The sequence below is a fragment of the Schistocerca gregaria genome, chromosome 4 (genome assembly GCF_023897955.1).
Source record: "Schistocerca gregaria isolate iqSchGreg1 chromosome 4, iqSchGreg1.2, whole genome shotgun sequence".
NCBI classification, from domain to species: domain Eukaryota; kingdom Metazoa; phylum Arthropoda; class Insecta; order Orthoptera; family Acrididae; genus Schistocerca; species Schistocerca gregaria.
In genome coordinates, this window is record NC_064923.1 from 76,948,979 (window position 1) to 76,966,245 (window position 17,267).

General features: G+C 39.4%; 1 protein-coding gene and 1 long non-coding RNA gene across 32 annotated transcripts in view; one reads left to right on the forward strand and one right to left on the reverse strand.

Annotated features, from left to right (window-relative positions):
• The window catches only part of LOC126267365 (la-related protein Larp4B-like), a 759,608-nt gene that overhangs the window by 64,811 nt on the left and 677,530 nt on the right, over window positions 1-17,267 (reverse strand). For 17 of the 31 annotated variants that reach the window (XM_049972524.1, XM_049972507.1, XM_049972528.1 and 14 more), the window contains exons 3-6: window positions 9,218-9,323; window positions 8,891-9,049; window positions 8,034-8,170; window positions 7,845-7,957 (exon numbers count right to left, since the gene is read on the reverse strand). In XM_049972524.1, coding sequence (XP_049828481.1) covers window positions 7,845-7,957; window positions 8,034-8,170; window positions 8,891-9,049; window positions 9,218-9,323 — 515 coding nt within the window. The other 14 variants (XM_049972514.1, XM_049972534.1, XM_049972529.1 and 11 more) reach the window with 13 other exon arrangements.
• Window positions 11,480-17,267, forward strand: part of LOC126267366 (uncharacterized) — a 191,526-nt gene continuing 185,738 nt past the window's right edge. The window contains exons 1-2 of the long non-coding RNA XR_007548997.1: window positions 11,480-11,534; window positions 13,115-13,273. This is a non-coding gene — a long non-coding RNA (uncharacterized LOC126267366). The remainder of the gene's footprint in view (window positions 11,535-13,114; window positions 13,274-17,267) is intronic.

Here is a 17,267-nt window from a genome sequence, read left to right on the forward strand (position 1 = left end):
TTGCTTTGTCCATGTCCGAAAAAGGCGTGAAGGGGCCGAGGAGGCAGATCACGCCACTGGGTCACCTGCTGCCACCGATGGAGGACCAGTACAATCTGCTTCCATGGCGTCTGAGGGTCCGGCGAGATCCAGGTCCTCAGCGGACGCCCGGATCTCCACCTTATCCCCGGACGCAGAGCCTGTAGGGAGCAGTGGGGTGGATGCCACCGCGTGGTCCTTGGCCTTAGAGGTCTTCTTCGTCTTGTCTCTCTGGTCCTTGGGTTTCATTGGCTGGGAGGGCTCCAGCGAGTCAGTCTCCGGGACGGAGGAGGAGCGGGAAGCCCTGCGATCAGCCGCTGGTCTGCTTTTCTTCCATTGGCTGACGTCACCCTTCCCAGAGGCGGAAACCTGGGAAGGAAGGGACCCAAGGGACCCTTTCCGTGCTATTCGAGCAGGGGAAGTTTGAGGCTTCCCCAGCTTAGAAGTGGGGACTGATGTCCCCGATGGTTGGGGGGTTGCTGCTCCTGAGGCAGGTAGTGCAGGAGCAGCAGGGAGTGAAGTGCCCCCCACCATCAAGGGGGCAGGTGTAGCATTCCGGCTCTGAGAGGTGGCAGTCTGAGGGAGAGCTAATGGGGCCATAACAGTAGTAGCCAGGGCGTAAGAGGCAGGCATTCGAACAGGATGGAGGCGTTCGAACTTCTGCCTGGCCTCAGTGTATGTCAGGCGGTCCAGGGTCTTATACTCCATGATTTTGCGCTCTTTCTGGTAGATCCTGCAGTCCGGCGAGCAAGGTGAGTGGTGCTCTCCGCAGTTTACACAGATGGGAGGCGGAGCACATGGAGTATCGGGATGTGATGGGCGTCCACAATCTCGACATGTGAGGCCGGAAGTACAGCGGGAAGACATATGCCCGAACTTCCAGCACTTAAAGCACCGCATCGGGGGAGGGATATATGGCTTGACGTCACAACGATAGACCATCACCTTGACCTTCTCAGGTAAAGTATCACCCTCGAAGGCCAAGATGAAGGCACCGGTGGCAACCTGCTTATCCCTTGGACCACGATGTACGCGCCGGACGAAGTGAACACCTCGCCGCTCTAAATTGGCGCGAAGCTCGTCATCGGACTGCAATAGAAGGTCCCGATGGAATATTATGCCCTGGACCATATTAAGAGACTTATGGGGCGTGACTGTAACCGGAACATCCCCCAGCTTGTTACAATCGAGTAACCGGCGGGACTGGGCGGAGGACGCCGATTTGATCAAAACCGAGCCCGAGCGCATTTTGGACAAGCCCTCCACCTCCCCGAACTTGTCCTCTAAGTGCTTGACGAAGAACTGAGGCTTCATGGATGTAAAGGATTCACCATCAGCTCTCGTACACACCAGGTAGCGGGGCGAGTATGGTTCGCTGGCATCCTTAGTCTTTCGTTCCTCCCATGGTGTAGCCAGGGAGGGGAACGATTTGGGTCATATGTAGTTGCGTTGTATTGAGCCCTGGAACGCTTAGAGACTGCTGGCGGCTGGCCACCAGCAAGAGATGATGTACCACGCTTCATTGCGGGTCATCCGCCCTGATGCCACCTACTCCGACCAAAGGCCCTCCCCACGGGCGCCACCCAGCCTCAGCAACGACCACCTGGCAGGATGGCCATTGCCGGGAGTCCCAATGCCCCAAGGAGATAGGCATCTACTCCTTGGCATACGTGGGGAGCTAACGGCGCTGGCATCAGCAGAGCGATCCCTGTGTAGTCAGGGGGCTACAACCAACAGGGTACATGGCGGCCCCACCACAACGGACTGGCTACCGTGCTGGATTTCAGGTGGTGATGTCCAATATCGTCATTGGCGCATAAAGCGGCACAGCATAGCAGACTGCAAGAAACCGCACCCAAGAACAAATCCACGCCCAAGAGATGGTAGGTGAGCGGGACTGCTAAGCGATGACGACAAACCTGGCTAGAGATGGTAATGCTTGATGGACACATCGCTCCTTGTAAGGCGCCCTTCCCCAATCGGCTCGTTCTTCGGAAAATTTAGAAGGATGGAGGTCAAACCCGTTAGGGGACCATCTCACAAGGCCAAAACGTTTGAGACTCCTTGTAGTCGCCTCTTACGACAGGCAGGAATACCGTGGGCCTATTCTTACCCCCGAACCCACAGGGGGGAGTACCTTTAGTCTAAGTAACACATCTAGTAGTGGGACACACATGGGAGTGTGGTTATAATGCTGACACTAGTAAGAACACACTGGGTTTAGACTGTACAGTTGGACTGTGATGGCTTCACAACCAGCCTTAATCGTTGATGGAAGCACATTGAATGTGAGAAAAGAGTGAGTGTAGGCTATGTTTACATCTACCTTTTTCATTATCGAAGGGGTCAAGGTAACACCCCAATCAGAGAGAATTTTGGATTTCCCTGTCGTGTCAGGTACCGAAATAGGTTGTCTTTAGCTACTGCTAAACCGTTTAACTGCTGTTAGTGCTGTGGAAATGGACAAACTGAACTGCAACAATCCTGCACACAGAAGGAAAAGTACTCTGCTGAGTAATAATTTTCGCTGGCACCTTCATCTCTACAGCCTGGCGTGCGTAGATGTCTTAACATTAGACTTAACTGCTACAAAAATTTCAAAGGGTTTATTGAGACGATTGTTTTATTGTACACACGCATTAATGGAAACAAATGTGTATCACAATCGGTACAGATACTTCTCTTCCTAAGAATCTGTGTAAATGAATGGATAATTGCTTTCTGTCCCTTTAGACAACTGGGAACCACTGGATAGTTCACAGCCAACACCGGGACAGGTTCGAACACATTTTAGTTCAATCTACGCCTTAAGAGACAAGATGCTACTTGCCTATGTAAACATATTGCAGATGAAATGTAGTCTTGTTATTGCCCCATGCAAGAACGATTGGACAAATTTGATAATGTGTTACTGATTACATCTTCAGGTAATATTTCAGATTTCTGTTTTCAGAATGAAGTCTACGGCATAGTAGAAACAGTCAAGCACTATGATAAAATTATGTGAGTAATATTTTCCTTTCAGAAACCAACTGCTACAAAAATTTCCAGGAGTTTGAGAGGATTGTTTTATTGTATACATGTACTAATGGAAACAAATGTGTATCACAATCAGTACAGATACTTGTCTTACTAAGAATCTGTGTAAATAAATGGATAATTGCTTTCTGTCCCTTTAGACAACTGGGAACCACTAGACAGTTCACAGCCAACACCGGGACAAGTTCGAACACATTTTAGTTGAACCTGAAGTCTTAAGAGACAAGATACTATTTGCCTATGTTAACAGCATTTCATATGAAATGTAGTCTTGTTATTTCCCCATACAAGAACAATTGGACAAATTTGATAATGTGTTACTGATTACATCTTCAGGTAATATTTCAGATTTCTGTTTTCAGAATAAAGTCTACAGCATAATAGAAATAGTCAAGCACTATGATGAAATTATGTAAGTAATATTTTCCAATGAGAAACCAATTCAGCCATGCATTGGTGGCAAATACAAGTATGCTTAACAATTTCAAATTTCTTGACATTTGTCACTGGTGTAGTGTGACATTTAAAATCTTAAACTTAATGACAGAATGAAACATTTGGAAAAATTTGCACCAGAATATTCAGGCTAGTGATCTCCTGTCGGTCATCTATCTTTGAAAATGGCTCAGAAGTAGGACTTCATTTTTAAATTCCGAGCAAGAATGGTATATGTTATGTTTGAAGTATTTCTCAAAAACAACAAAATGAGTATTCCAAATCCTGACAACTTTGCCTATTAAAATTACTGACATAGGGTAGGGAAGTAAAATTTAGAGGATCATTTTTCTAATTAACTTTTGAAGAACTCTTATCAGCTGGGTGTAAGCATAGTGAACACCTAGCAATAATTTCTCTCTCTCTCTCTCTCTCTCTCTCTCTCTCTCTCTCTCTCTCTCTCGTGGGTAAAGCAGGTGGTAGACTTTGGTTTACTGGTAGAATACTGGGGAAATGCAATCAATCTACAAGGAAATTTCTTAGCTATTAACTTGTGCGACCAGTTCTACAATACTGCTCAAGAGCGAAACCCATACCAAATAGGACCCAAATGGGATATTGAAAATATACAAGTAAGGGCAGTATGAATGGTCACAGATTTGTATGATTCGTTGGGGAGTGTTACAGTGAGACTGAGGAAACCTGAGTGGCAGACTCTAAGACAAACTACCTGGAGATTATTAGAACCCTATGTTTGAAGAACCGGCTTTAAATGATGGCTTTTGAAATACCCCCTTACTTATTGCTCACATAGTAATCATGAAGACAAGGTTAGAATATTTACAGTATGCACAGAGGCATTCAGGTAATCATTCTCCCCATCCTCCATATTCAAATGGAATGGGAGTAAACTATAATGACTGGTACAATAGCACATACCCTCTACCACACACTAGTGGTTTACAAAATAAGAATGTAGATGTAGAGCAAAATATTTGTTGTGACCTATTTGGCTTTTCCTGTGCTATTAATAATTGAAGTAACAATCACCTGGAACATGCTTAGACAGTAAAAGCAATGACAAGACAGGTCAAGAAGACAAGGCAATGTTCAAAATGTTTTTATGTAAATAGTATTTTTCATGTGGAATTGACACCATAAAGTGCTATGGTACCCAAAACCCACAACAAGAAGATCCTTGACCGTTTACGTGATGCAACTTGGCATGAGCATCCAGAGCTTTGATGTGGGAAGAACTGACTGTTGCTATAAGTAAATGCCACTTTACATAGTTCTGTCCTTGTCCAATAACTTGCAAGCAACAGGTGACCTTTTTGCCACACCACCTGCACTCCCCTGATCTCTCACTATCCAATTTTCTACTCGTAACTATATGACAGCACTCTTTACCATAAGAAGAGTAGATTTACAGGACCTTCCTTTGAACATGTTTTCGCAGTCCTGCCAGCAGCACTGGATTCTTGAGACTTTCCCAGTGTAATCAGTAGCAGGCCACTAAGTTTCCGGGTTGCACCCAGCTGATTTCTACTGCTTGCCATGATATTTCAGTTGACAAACATTCATCCATCTTCACGTGAGTGTTTTGCCCTGGTGACTGCTATATCAAAACCTGGCAAGGAGACAAACACAAAGACAGCCACTATACGAGTGGTCTCCGGCAAGTTTTGCACCTCCTTCAAATATCACAAATAGGTGCACCCGTAAAAATTATACTCATAAATGTGCCTTTGCACAAATTTTTGGTATAAAGTTAGTGACGTGAACTAGCCATTTCCAGTGCAAAACACTCACTCAAAGACAGGCTGGATGGTTTCCAGCCGAAATAGCGTGCCAAAGAATCTACGTCATCTGGCTGCAATCCCAAAACTTAATATAGCAGTTAAAAGGATATTGGCAAATGGCGACCGTTTTGAGGGAGGATGTGTATCTGATTTAAGTATATGCCATGGCCATACGGCATTCAGGGACGGCACCACAAAAAAAAAATTAAGTGAGCATGTCACGCAGCATCTTTTGAGACAATCAGGTTCTTTTGGGTGCCTACTCTCTGTGTGTCCCTATGAAAACTTAACAATTGCAGTAGTACAAAATTCTGACGTTACAGGAAACTGATGTGGCAGCCCCGAAACCACTTGCAATATTTAAGAACCCCCAAGGTCAACACACATGCCAGACGTGATAGTGACTAACCAACAAACATATTAACAAATTTCACACTCCAATTCCCTTCACACACCATCTCCATTCTAAGCAGAATGCTGTTAAGAGTGGTTTTATTTTGATCCATGCCACAAAAGAGCTCTTTAAATCCCACCAAGACGCCAATTCCATAATAGATTCCCCTAAACTTTCTTGGTACAACTGATTTCCCTTTGCTAAGTCACCAACATGCTCCTTTGTTACCTTTCTCAGTATTACCCTACATTTAATTAATTTTGCTTAATTTCTGTTTCTGAAATGAGACTGGCCGTTACAGAGTCTGACGTTCTTTTCCACCAACTTTTCACACATTAAACTGACATACTATAACCTAGCAAATACATGCATGATACTTCAATGAAAGTAAAATCGAAGTTGCTCAAAACTCCAGGTCATAGGAGACTTAATGGATGGGATGAGAAGGCAAGACTGATTACATATGGATCAGCAACAATACAAGGAAAATCCAAATTGCTACTTACAGTAAAGCTTACACATTAAGTTCTGGACGAGCACAATTAAAAGACCCTACACATTAGCTTTCAGACACAGCCTTCATCAGAAAAACACACACACAGATAAGACTAGTCTCAAGCCTTTAACTTACTGGAGGGCATGAAGAGCTTTGAGAATTTAGGACCATGTACCGAAGCAATCCAATATCTAGAAGTATTCTAATAACAAGAGCAATTTAGATTGGCCTACTCTTGTAATAGGCACAAATGCAGCACACCACAGAGGAAATGATGCCACCAATTATGCTATATTTTATGAAACTAGTAATCAAAACAGAAATGAGTACGTGCAGACAGAAAATTGCACTGGACAACACTTCCGGGAGGGCTAATGTTGTAGACACCTTCAAATATCTGGGAAAATCCGAACCAACTGACAGGATGATATAATAAACATGGAAGAAAATACATAACACTTAACATATAGATGTAAAAATGTAATTCCCATAGTATAATAAAATTGTAAGATTAAAATACAAACATAAAACCAGCAGCTGTGTCATTGTTAACATTGAGATAATACAAGATACAATAAAAAAACTTGCTGTTGAGAATTACTTTCTTTTCCTTCTTATCAAACATGGGAAGTGGAGGAGTATATGAACAATAACTCGTTACAGAAATGCACTGATGACTTGTGGGAAACTAGTAGTACAATTACATGGATATTAATTGCAAATTCATTTTTCTTATCAATTTATAAATTTCTGATGTAATTTACACATGAAGGTTTCATTCTATAATTCACTATATTTCAGATTATTTGCATGTACAAGAGATTTATTATTAGTGGTTGAAATTATACATTACTTTCAATCTTGGTTGTAAATAATTGAAATCCCCACAAATCAATTAGAATTTCCCCAGTTAAGTTGGCAGTATTCATATTAAGTATTTTATTTGATGCCTTGCACAGATTTCTTATTGGCTTGTGTATCACAGTCAGTTCAGATATCTATTACCACATAGATTTCATTAAACTGAAAGTGAATTGCTTTCTGTCCCATTAGACAACTGAGAACCATGAGACAGTTATCAGGCAACACTGGGACAATATTTTTTAAAAAAATGCACTTTACTATACTGCACAGCAAAATTAACACCAAAACTTTGTTGTAATCTAAAATTTTAAAATGTGCCAAAACTCTTTCATTGCAACAGCTGTACTAAGTTTGGCAAACATTGTCAATGGCATATTGTTATTCAGAACACCATGTAGACAGGCAACAGGAAAAATTCTCTTTATTCATCTGTAAATCCTTTAATTGCTTCCTTTTCTTGTCACTCACCTGCTTCCAGAAGCTGGTAAATCAGTGTTAAGTCAGTATTTATTGTTCCAAGATACTGCTCTAGTCTCAGAAAGTACTGATGCAATAATTATGTATGAGAATAGTCTGTAGTGCGGGGATTGCATGTAGCTGCACCTAACAATCCCCGTGAGTGCCACATTGTTTATACACTGTATCTTATAATGAATTTTGTTATGTACTGTAATTCCCAGTAAAGCATCATACACATACCACAAACTATACTTTTAATTTTATTATTAAACATATCTGGCAAAACCACAACTTTAACGTCACAGCTCAATACTGAAAAAGATTCCACATGAATTACCTTTACGTCTTCCAATGGGGTGTGATCAGGTATTTCACGCAGAATTACAATACATCTCTTGTGGTTTGGTCTCACCTTCTGACCTTCCTCGTCAACTTGTACATTTGGTGACTCTAAAACAAATCATACTTTAAACTTTTTTATGAAGTCTTTAAATTTACATCAAATCAGATATGCCAGCAAGCGTACCTCTCAAAACTTCTGTTATAAGTTTTATATCTTTTGTCAGTTTCTTCACTTGATTGAAATTTGCCACAGTCCATATTGGTACATATTGATCATTATCCATTTGTGACAATAAATATGCATCATTTGCCAGATTTTCCCTGAAATTGTAAAATTAACTTTTAACAATAGCACATCAAAAGTAAAGTGTGCTAAGTCACCTTGTACTAATTAAGTTTCCATTTACACAGAGTTAACTGTTCAATGTATTTAAATGCATTCACTCATCAAATACCTGATGATATGGCATGTGATGTCATGCAAACAGATAAAAAGAACCATTACAACATTTATTTTGCATCTCTACTTTTTCCTGGAATGTTGATTGTGGTGACAGTTTGATCTGCTCCCTAGCCTAAGACCTAGGTTAGATATATAGGGGGAAGTCTGGTAGTCATCAGACTACATTACATATTTGATTTCACACAGTGACCTTGTCCATTTTGAGGAGGTACTGGAACACAAATGTGGTGAAGCAGATTAACTGTTTTTATTATCCTGATAGTCATATTAAGACACTTCTAAGATAATGTTGCATTTTGAAACAACTTCGTATATGTTCAACAGCCACTAACTAAACCCAAGTCACAATTAATTGTGTGAGAATGGCTTGAGGTGATCAGCTCTTAGCTTAGCAGAAAATTAGGAAGAAGAGCATTACGACTAAAGTTACGTAAACTACAGAACAAACAACAATGTTTGGATTCATGTTATCTACATGAGAGCTGCAGCAGCATTTTCACTTGGTGGAAACTTTTGTCGTCTGTATAAAGATTACTGAATAAGACAATTACAATCAATATAATGGGCGAGGACTGTACCTTGAGAAGTAATATTCTAACTGCGAAGACAGCATTTGTTTTAGTTGGTCCAGGGGGATGCCTGCATCAGATCCTGGGCTCGGATCCGCAAGCGATCCCCCTGGAGGACTGCTATCCTGCACGTACGTCTCCAGTGAATCTCCTAGGCCATTAAGAGAGCTGTAAGAAATTCACATAAAATTTTCATGTCATTAAAAGACGGAACATTGGCATGTCAGAAATACCAGAAAGAAAAATGTGATATTAGCAATGACAAACTGTGGATGTGTTATCGATAATGTTAACGTTTGAGACCACAAATATTTGACATCCAAAGCAAATACTCACCTGAAATCTGAGCTCGTAGTTGCCGTGGTGGCCAGCGAGTCAGGGGTGGCTGGGTACACCGCCCCTGAAGGGAGCTTGCCAATGTCCCCATTCATGTACACGTAAGCTGAAAAGAGCAAATCCATATCATATATCTCAACTGTTTGTGTAAAGGGAGAGGAGGAGCTAATACAGGTACAATTACAACAAAACTTCTTTGGTGTCACTATGTTAACTTGGGCACAGATTAGAAGGCTCAGCACGATTTAAGTAACAAGATAGTTCATGCTTACATTATTCTAATTTCTTACCTACATCATATTTCCTGCACTGACAGGTTGGTCAGGCAGCAAGCTAAACCATTTAGTAAGAACAGACAATAACAGAAGTAACCACTGGAATACTTGCCTTTAAAGACAATGACCATTTATTTATTACTTTTGTATTTTTAAACCCAACACTGACATACTGTCCTTTTTCAATCTTCGCTGAATACTTAGTAACCTTTTTAATTAGCACACTGTCAATGAAACAGAAACCACCTTCAGAGTATCCCAAACCTTGTAAGGAAGTATTTCTAGTTCAATGTACAAATGGAAATTAACATAAAAGAAATTTCAATGTTGTTTTGACTGACTTTGTAAGCCACATATTAAAAGTTTTGCTTTGAACCTATGTAATTAAGACTACTTTCAATATGCGACATCTTTGAAAACTTCACCACCAAAGAAACACTTGTTTCCAATAAGTGTTACAGTTTTTTTCTGATTCACAGCACATTTCAACTAAAATTCAGTTGCCTGAATTTACTAAACTTGTACCAACATTTCCTTATTAGCCAGACATTTTACTTTGATGACAACACAACATACTCAAATTTAATTCCCAGAAAACATCAGCAAAAAGATGTTCTCTTGGCATACAACTACAGCAGTTGGCTAAGCAAGGGGTATTCAGTAAACTATATATAAATAACCGTCCCATTTCGTTTTATCAATAGTAAATTTCCTTTTCAACTATTTATGTGAACAGAAATGGCAAATCTGGTATAAGCGAAACACACATGGTTATCCCTCTTCCTTTTCGATCTATCAGAACTACTAGTGCAGTACTGCTAAACTTAACATTTAGATGGCACAGCAGTACTGCCAACCCCGTCAGAAACTTATTTTCAGTCTTCGCCAACAGCTTGGGACAATATCCATTTACTGTTGCCATCTATCAGAACTGACACCTTAGAAAATTTCACATTTCTATAAGCTTTTGTTTCCTTAATCAGAGTTAACTGTTCTACGTAATTTCTTGAAATGTGTTTGCGGATAATAACACACTGCACCACACGTAATTGATTCTTTCGATCCTAGATCCTCTTTATTTGCAAATACCACGTTCAAGCAGATGTGTTGCGGTCCTAACGACGCAAGAGCCAATTTAACTATGACTCTATAACATTCATATTTTCGGTTATGAAATGTTAGTACAGCTATCTCTTCGATATACATAATATGCGTAGTAATTCATTGAGTGTTACATATTTTTCACAAGTAAATGACTCATGCTTGTCCCTCGCTCTCTGGCATTAATTGCTCTCCCCTTACTAAAGGTTATGGACAAATGAGCGCCGCCACACATCAAATAAAGTACGACACTGAATGAAACACTTGTTAACAAGCCGTGAAATCCAATTTAGAGATACTTTTCTGCTGAATGTGGCTGAACATCACTCTCAACTCAGTGCATCAGCAGAAACTATCACCAACTATAGCGTTCCGACCGAACTGTTTCGCTATCCATAACGATACGTAAGAAGCCATTTACAGCAACTCATATAATATCCCAGTCATATGAAGAAACACTACACAGGTTTTGCAAGAACACAATTTAGTTAATAAAAGCGATTTCAAACTGCATCCTTCATTTACATCTGCAATTTACCCTTATAAAGTGACCCGGAAACCATGTGCCTTATCATTAGGCTTCTTTATCGACTGCTCCTCAGCGAACAGATGCAAGGTACACCGCATTCACAATTTGTTAAGTCACTCAGTGTATGTGATATAACTATAATACTCTATTCTGTAAACATATAGAGATACATGACGCTATCCTGTTTTAATAGCTCTGGAAAACAGAAACATATTTCCTTACCGGTGAGCGGAATCTCCTAACTCAACACAATTCTCACAGAAACCTGCAAAATGGCCGACCAGAAGGCACATGCCACAGAAACGTTGCATCATGGGGCCTGCGGCTTACTTGCGCGCTATCTAGTAGTCCAAAACAGAAAACTTTAATAACGGAATTCATAACTAATTGTGTAATGGTTTAACACAGAGCGGTAAGCAACTTATGTATTATGAAATACCTGTATCTTCTGACTAGTAAACGTTCAGCGCATCGCTTTCCTTACATCGAATTACAGAGCAAACCTGCAACTGAATCATTTTATGAGGACTAGTTTGTAGGTTATTACGACACTTTTCCAATAAGCAACTGCCGAAAGTCTGGTAGGTCACACAGTGGCCAACATTTGACGTCTACTATCAGCTATTTTCAGTATCTAAAGTCGAAATACAAATATAGCTTACACCAAACCAACCTTCTTTCTGCTGCTGACAGAAATGGATGGAGGAACTGACATAACTCTGACCAACAGAAACGAAAAAACCTTGCATGCGAAACACGAATGAGTGCGAAGTGTATAGTGTGTCACGACGCCGGAGTTTTCCTCCGTTGAAAGCCAAGAACACTGCTCCAAGTCGCCAGTATTGTAGACAACTCAAAGAAATTGTTGCCTTGTCATTTGTGCGGTGTTAAAGGATGATTAATAACGTAACTGTAAATATCTTTGAGTATCAATATTACAAACAACATATTTATTGAAGTGAAAGATATGTAGCATCTGCGGTTAACGCATAACATGGCGAAGTTTTTGATAAGGTAATTAATGAATTAAACTTTCCGGATAATCAGTTGATCAGACTATTTTCTTCTCTCCATGAAGAAGTTTCGCCATCTCTATTTTTGTAAATGTAGTCCGGCTTAGTGCTATCAGGTGAAGGCTTCCTCTTACGATTTCCACATGTTTTATTGTGTGAACGACTGTCAACACCAATTTACTGGTTTCTTAAAATTATATTTTGCAAATTTTAAGTCTAGATTTTATGTAAACTACAGAATTCTGTAAAACTTTAAAGCTCTTTGACTTTTAAATGTTCCTAGTATGAAACATAAGATAAATCGCCTTACTTCATATGTTCTCTACCAATTAAGGTATGATAATATCCACTACTGTGGCAGCAATTACAGTTTATCCATCAGTTGAATTTTATGACATGCTAGTGCACTATACAAGGTAGCTACATAATTGCAGGGACAAAAGATTGTGTGTAGTTGCATAATGATCTCGATCTGGAATATCACCACAGCTCTTAGCTCTGCTTTGAAATGAAGTATACACTACCCGCAGTTCTCCCCTACCACTTTAATTTTCTTCCCACTTAACACTGGCAACAACTTGGTCCCCCAGACATTTTAAATTTATTTTGTTGTGTGTATTTACTCAAACCCAGACACATTTTCCTTTGTCCATAATTTGTATTACTGCTTAGTATAGCCTCATAGCTAGGGAGACCTCTAGAGGGAATATCAACCTGTGACAGACCAAATCACATTCTAGTTTGTATCAGCTTTATGTTCACGAACTTGTTACTGAGGCCTAATGGACACTAACTGTACACTGTTAACACACAGCATCTCTATAGAACAGTAAGTAGCTGTGACTGGTAAGTGAACATTAGACAATTTCTATTCTTGCACTACCAATGCCTCAGTACAAACTCTGCAGCACATATTTACGACTGGGCACTCACTTGGCCTTTACTTATACAATATACCCTCTTTCTTGGCTGACATTAGGAGCATATCCATTTAGCAGAGGAAGGAAGCAAGTGCCCACAGACTTCCATGGAGATAGCTAGAGTTTGGTGGGAGCTTGTCCTATTTCCCTCATACAATGCATTGTGATTCCTACAATGCACTGTGGAAAGCTGTGTTCTGGACAGAAATTTTTTTCAGGTATGGATTCTATTATTCTCTCTAGGAAACATACAAAAATATGCCCACCACTGAAATGAATCCTATTACCTATCTATATCTGTTCTTTCTTGCAACTTACGTTTTCTAGTGTATTAGCAGCTGACTTTCACTGTCTGACTTTCACTGTATTTCCCCTCCCTCTCACTGATCCTTGATGACTCAATTCATATAGTACAGTTTGATAAGCTCTTTCTTTCTTTCTTGCCGCTAAAAGCTTCTACAAGCTGCTGATTGTCTTGACATACCAAACCCTCTATATTATAAGGAAAGGGCATCACATGGCATGCAGTAGTTCAGTAGTTTTTAGGTTTTTGAAAATTTTTTATACCTCAAGACATATCCTGTAATTTCGGAGGCATATCTAGATCTCAAATACAAAAGTATCTAAAAGGTAAACATTTAAATACTGGTAAGAATGTAGACATGTTACACTAATTATAAAGACAGGATGTAAATTATTTTGGTATGATCAAAATTAACTTTGGGGGATATTCTATCTTAGTACATTTATCTACTACATACAGCAGTTTTTTTTTTAGCAGAGTAGTCTTATAGGAATGTATTTATCCAGAAACTTTTTATAATAAAACAGGATTTTTCAGGTTAACCCAAGAGAAAGGCTGCAGGAATGTACACAGGTGTGTTTAACAAGGTTAGGATAGGGGGTCCTAAAATTTAAGACCTCTCTTATTTAGTAAATTATTCAATATATCAAGACAAGGTTTTTTTGACAACATTTAGATATTTACTTTTTAATGTCTTTGGACCCATTTTAGTCAACACAGATTAAGGGTCAACTGTGATTGTTAATCTAACCACATGTTAACTTCTAGTGTGTCGGAAGAGGCTCAGGAAAAGTATTTCAGAAGTGTTCACACACTATTATTACACTTTGCCGCCCTGTGGCCATTATCAGCAGCATTTGATAAAATTACATAAAACAAGTACAGTGGTGACAGCGAAACATGCATTGCACTTTGAAAGATTTCAAGACAGTTTGTATATACTGTCTGATTCGGCACGTCTTCATGAAATACCACAATAGAATCTGTGATAAGCCAACTGAAGCGCCGTTACTCCCAGATGCAACAAGACTGTGGTGGAGCAATCAATAATCATGTTAAAGTGAACAGCTTTCCGGGAAACAGGCAGTGAAATGGCTTTTATGAGCAGAGCCGGGCTTGACTGATTACACGGGTATGGTCTACACGAACCGCATTGCCTTTCAGTGTTAGCATATTTCTGATACTTATGAGAAAAGTTACAATACTTTTTAACTTTAACTACACTTCAAGAGCTTTTGAATGTCGCCAAACAATTTTTTATGTTTCATTCCCTACTGAATACCATCATTTACATGAAACAACTTGCAAGAGAAAGGATTGAGTAAACCCCCCCCCCCCCCCCCCCCCCCAAGCAGTATGATTCAATCACACATTTTAAGTACTCTTAAGTATAGGAAGAGGAATTTTTGAAATGTAAGCAGTACTCATTTGTAATAATGATCTCACTATTTGTGCATTTAATTCAACTAGTTGGAACTATTTACTGTTGACTTTTGTATTGCACCGCACTATAATGTATCAAATGTAACTTGAACAGGCAGAAACTGTGTCCATCCAGAACTAAACCAGATGTTTATGTCTATACTGTCCTACTTAGGCAAACTAAGCTTAAATAGCTCTCCTCCCCACTCCATTATCAAGTTTAAGAAATTTTAATCAACACTATCAGTCAGATTTAGTGACTCTTACTTTAGACTTGAAATGAGTATAGGTCATGGGCATGGCACTAGAAGTGACGACATTGTGATTTCCGAGTCCTTGATGCACTAGTACCAGATAACAGTTGTGATTCTGAACTACTGTATCTTGTAAAACCTAGACTACCAAATACAGCTGCAGAGTTGCTTGCAATGGAGTTTCCCAAAAATTAAGTTTTTAGAAGAAATTGGTATGCATCTGCATCACATTTGAAAAGGTACTGCAGTTAAAAATGACACAGCACTGCCCAAACAAATGCAAATTTGAAGTTTAAGGAAATGACAGGTCACAGTGACCTGCCATTAATGCCCCTTCAGACACACACAGATGTTGAATCGAATCACATGAGATATTTAACACATCCAGGCATATGATAAATTGGCAAATTTTTAAACTTTGTCATTCACACAGCTATTAGACTACCAGGGATCCATAATCTGTTTTTATCATCTTGCTGATTTGAGGGGGGCACTTCGGAAAGGTTTCAGTGAAACAACTGCTTCCACGAGCAATGTGGAGGTCCGAAAATGTTCGGTATTGAAAAATAAAAGGAATACTTGAAATAAGCCAATATTTGATATTCATAGTACTATTTCTCACTGTTTTCCAAGCATTTGATCTATCACAATGAAACTTTATATTTTAGTAACCAAATCTCTGAACCATAGCACCAGATGTGTTGCAGGAAACACTATTGTTGTGGAAGGTACCTGACAGCATAGACCACCATTCATCTATACATGTCACTGACTTTTAGGTACTCACAGAAGTACTATCCAAGATATCAGTTTAACAATTTGAGCATGACATGTAAATCTCAAGTGCTGTAAGTACCAACATCTGATTACTTAGCTGCAGGTGTGACACTTCTGGAAGCAAGCACACGTACAAAGTAGTTTATACTAGAATGTAGTGTACAAGAACGTAAGTTTCTACAATGACTATTCAACATTTGCAAATGTGTGTGTTCATTTTGAGGACTTTCCACAGCTAAATCAGATGTATGACATGTTGCACCTAAGCACTTTAGAATAGCCAGTGAGACCAAGATTGGCCAATTGCGCAGCATTAAAATAAGTGTGTGTTAACAACAGCCTTTGAAGTATCCTTCAACAAATGTGCAGCTATGGTACCTCACAAAGAAAGTAACCATGTATCACATTTTCTTCAGGGATAACAGCACTAAAGGATACACACAAACACTACCTTTCATGAGAAGCTTGAGACTAATTGCATTTTATGCAACATTTAGTAGCTTAAACAGGAAGCCATCTGGCGGATTGATTGAAATATCTAATGTCCCATTAACATTGTGTGTTTAATATTGTTCACAATGTGGAAGTGAACAAAGAAGTGAAAAGCCTCATTGTTGGCATAATTAGAATTAAATCTGACTACTTGCCATGTCAAGTAAAGTCACCTAATGAATACATCAGCATTTAAAAACACTGGAAATATAAAAATGGAAATCACTGTTGCATTGTACTTTTCAAGTAATTTGTCTTATTACCTGACCAATCTGATTATATAGAATCTTTTACACCTATCCCAAACTGTCAAGGGTCAACTGTTTTTAAAGACAGAGTAGAGTAGTGCAAGTAAAAGTGTTGTATGTATCAAAAAATTCCAATGTAAAAACAGTGTTATTTTGTAGATTCCAATGGCATATTCTATGTTTGAAGTATTATCTGTGAGATGAAGCATTCTAGATAATTCAAGCTCAGTATTTTTGGCTACTACACTGGAAAATTAATACATATCTCCAAACATTATGAAGTATCCACAATCCTGTGTTTGTGCAGACATCTCAGTGATAGCTGTTTTTAGTTTCCAGAGTTTCAACCCCTGACTATCAGCAGCAGCTAGTGCCAACATGGCTGTAACTACTGAGATATGCAAATACTATTTTAATGAAGAGTTTTGTAACAGCTTCATTACTTCCAAACACAAGATATTTACTCCTTAGTAGCTGTAAGCAACATGTATTTAACACTATGGCTGCCTTTCACAATGGGTACCAAATGTAAATTTGCACACTTTTCTCCAGCAGTTTTTTCGAACTGTGCTATGCAGGCAGATACCTGGAAACATCCTTCCCTTATCTATTAATTCGTACGATTAACAAAGCAATGTACACTGGTAGGTACACACCAATTTAGGTGGCGTTAATGATTATTAAACATGTTTAATGAACTAGACTTTAAAAAATT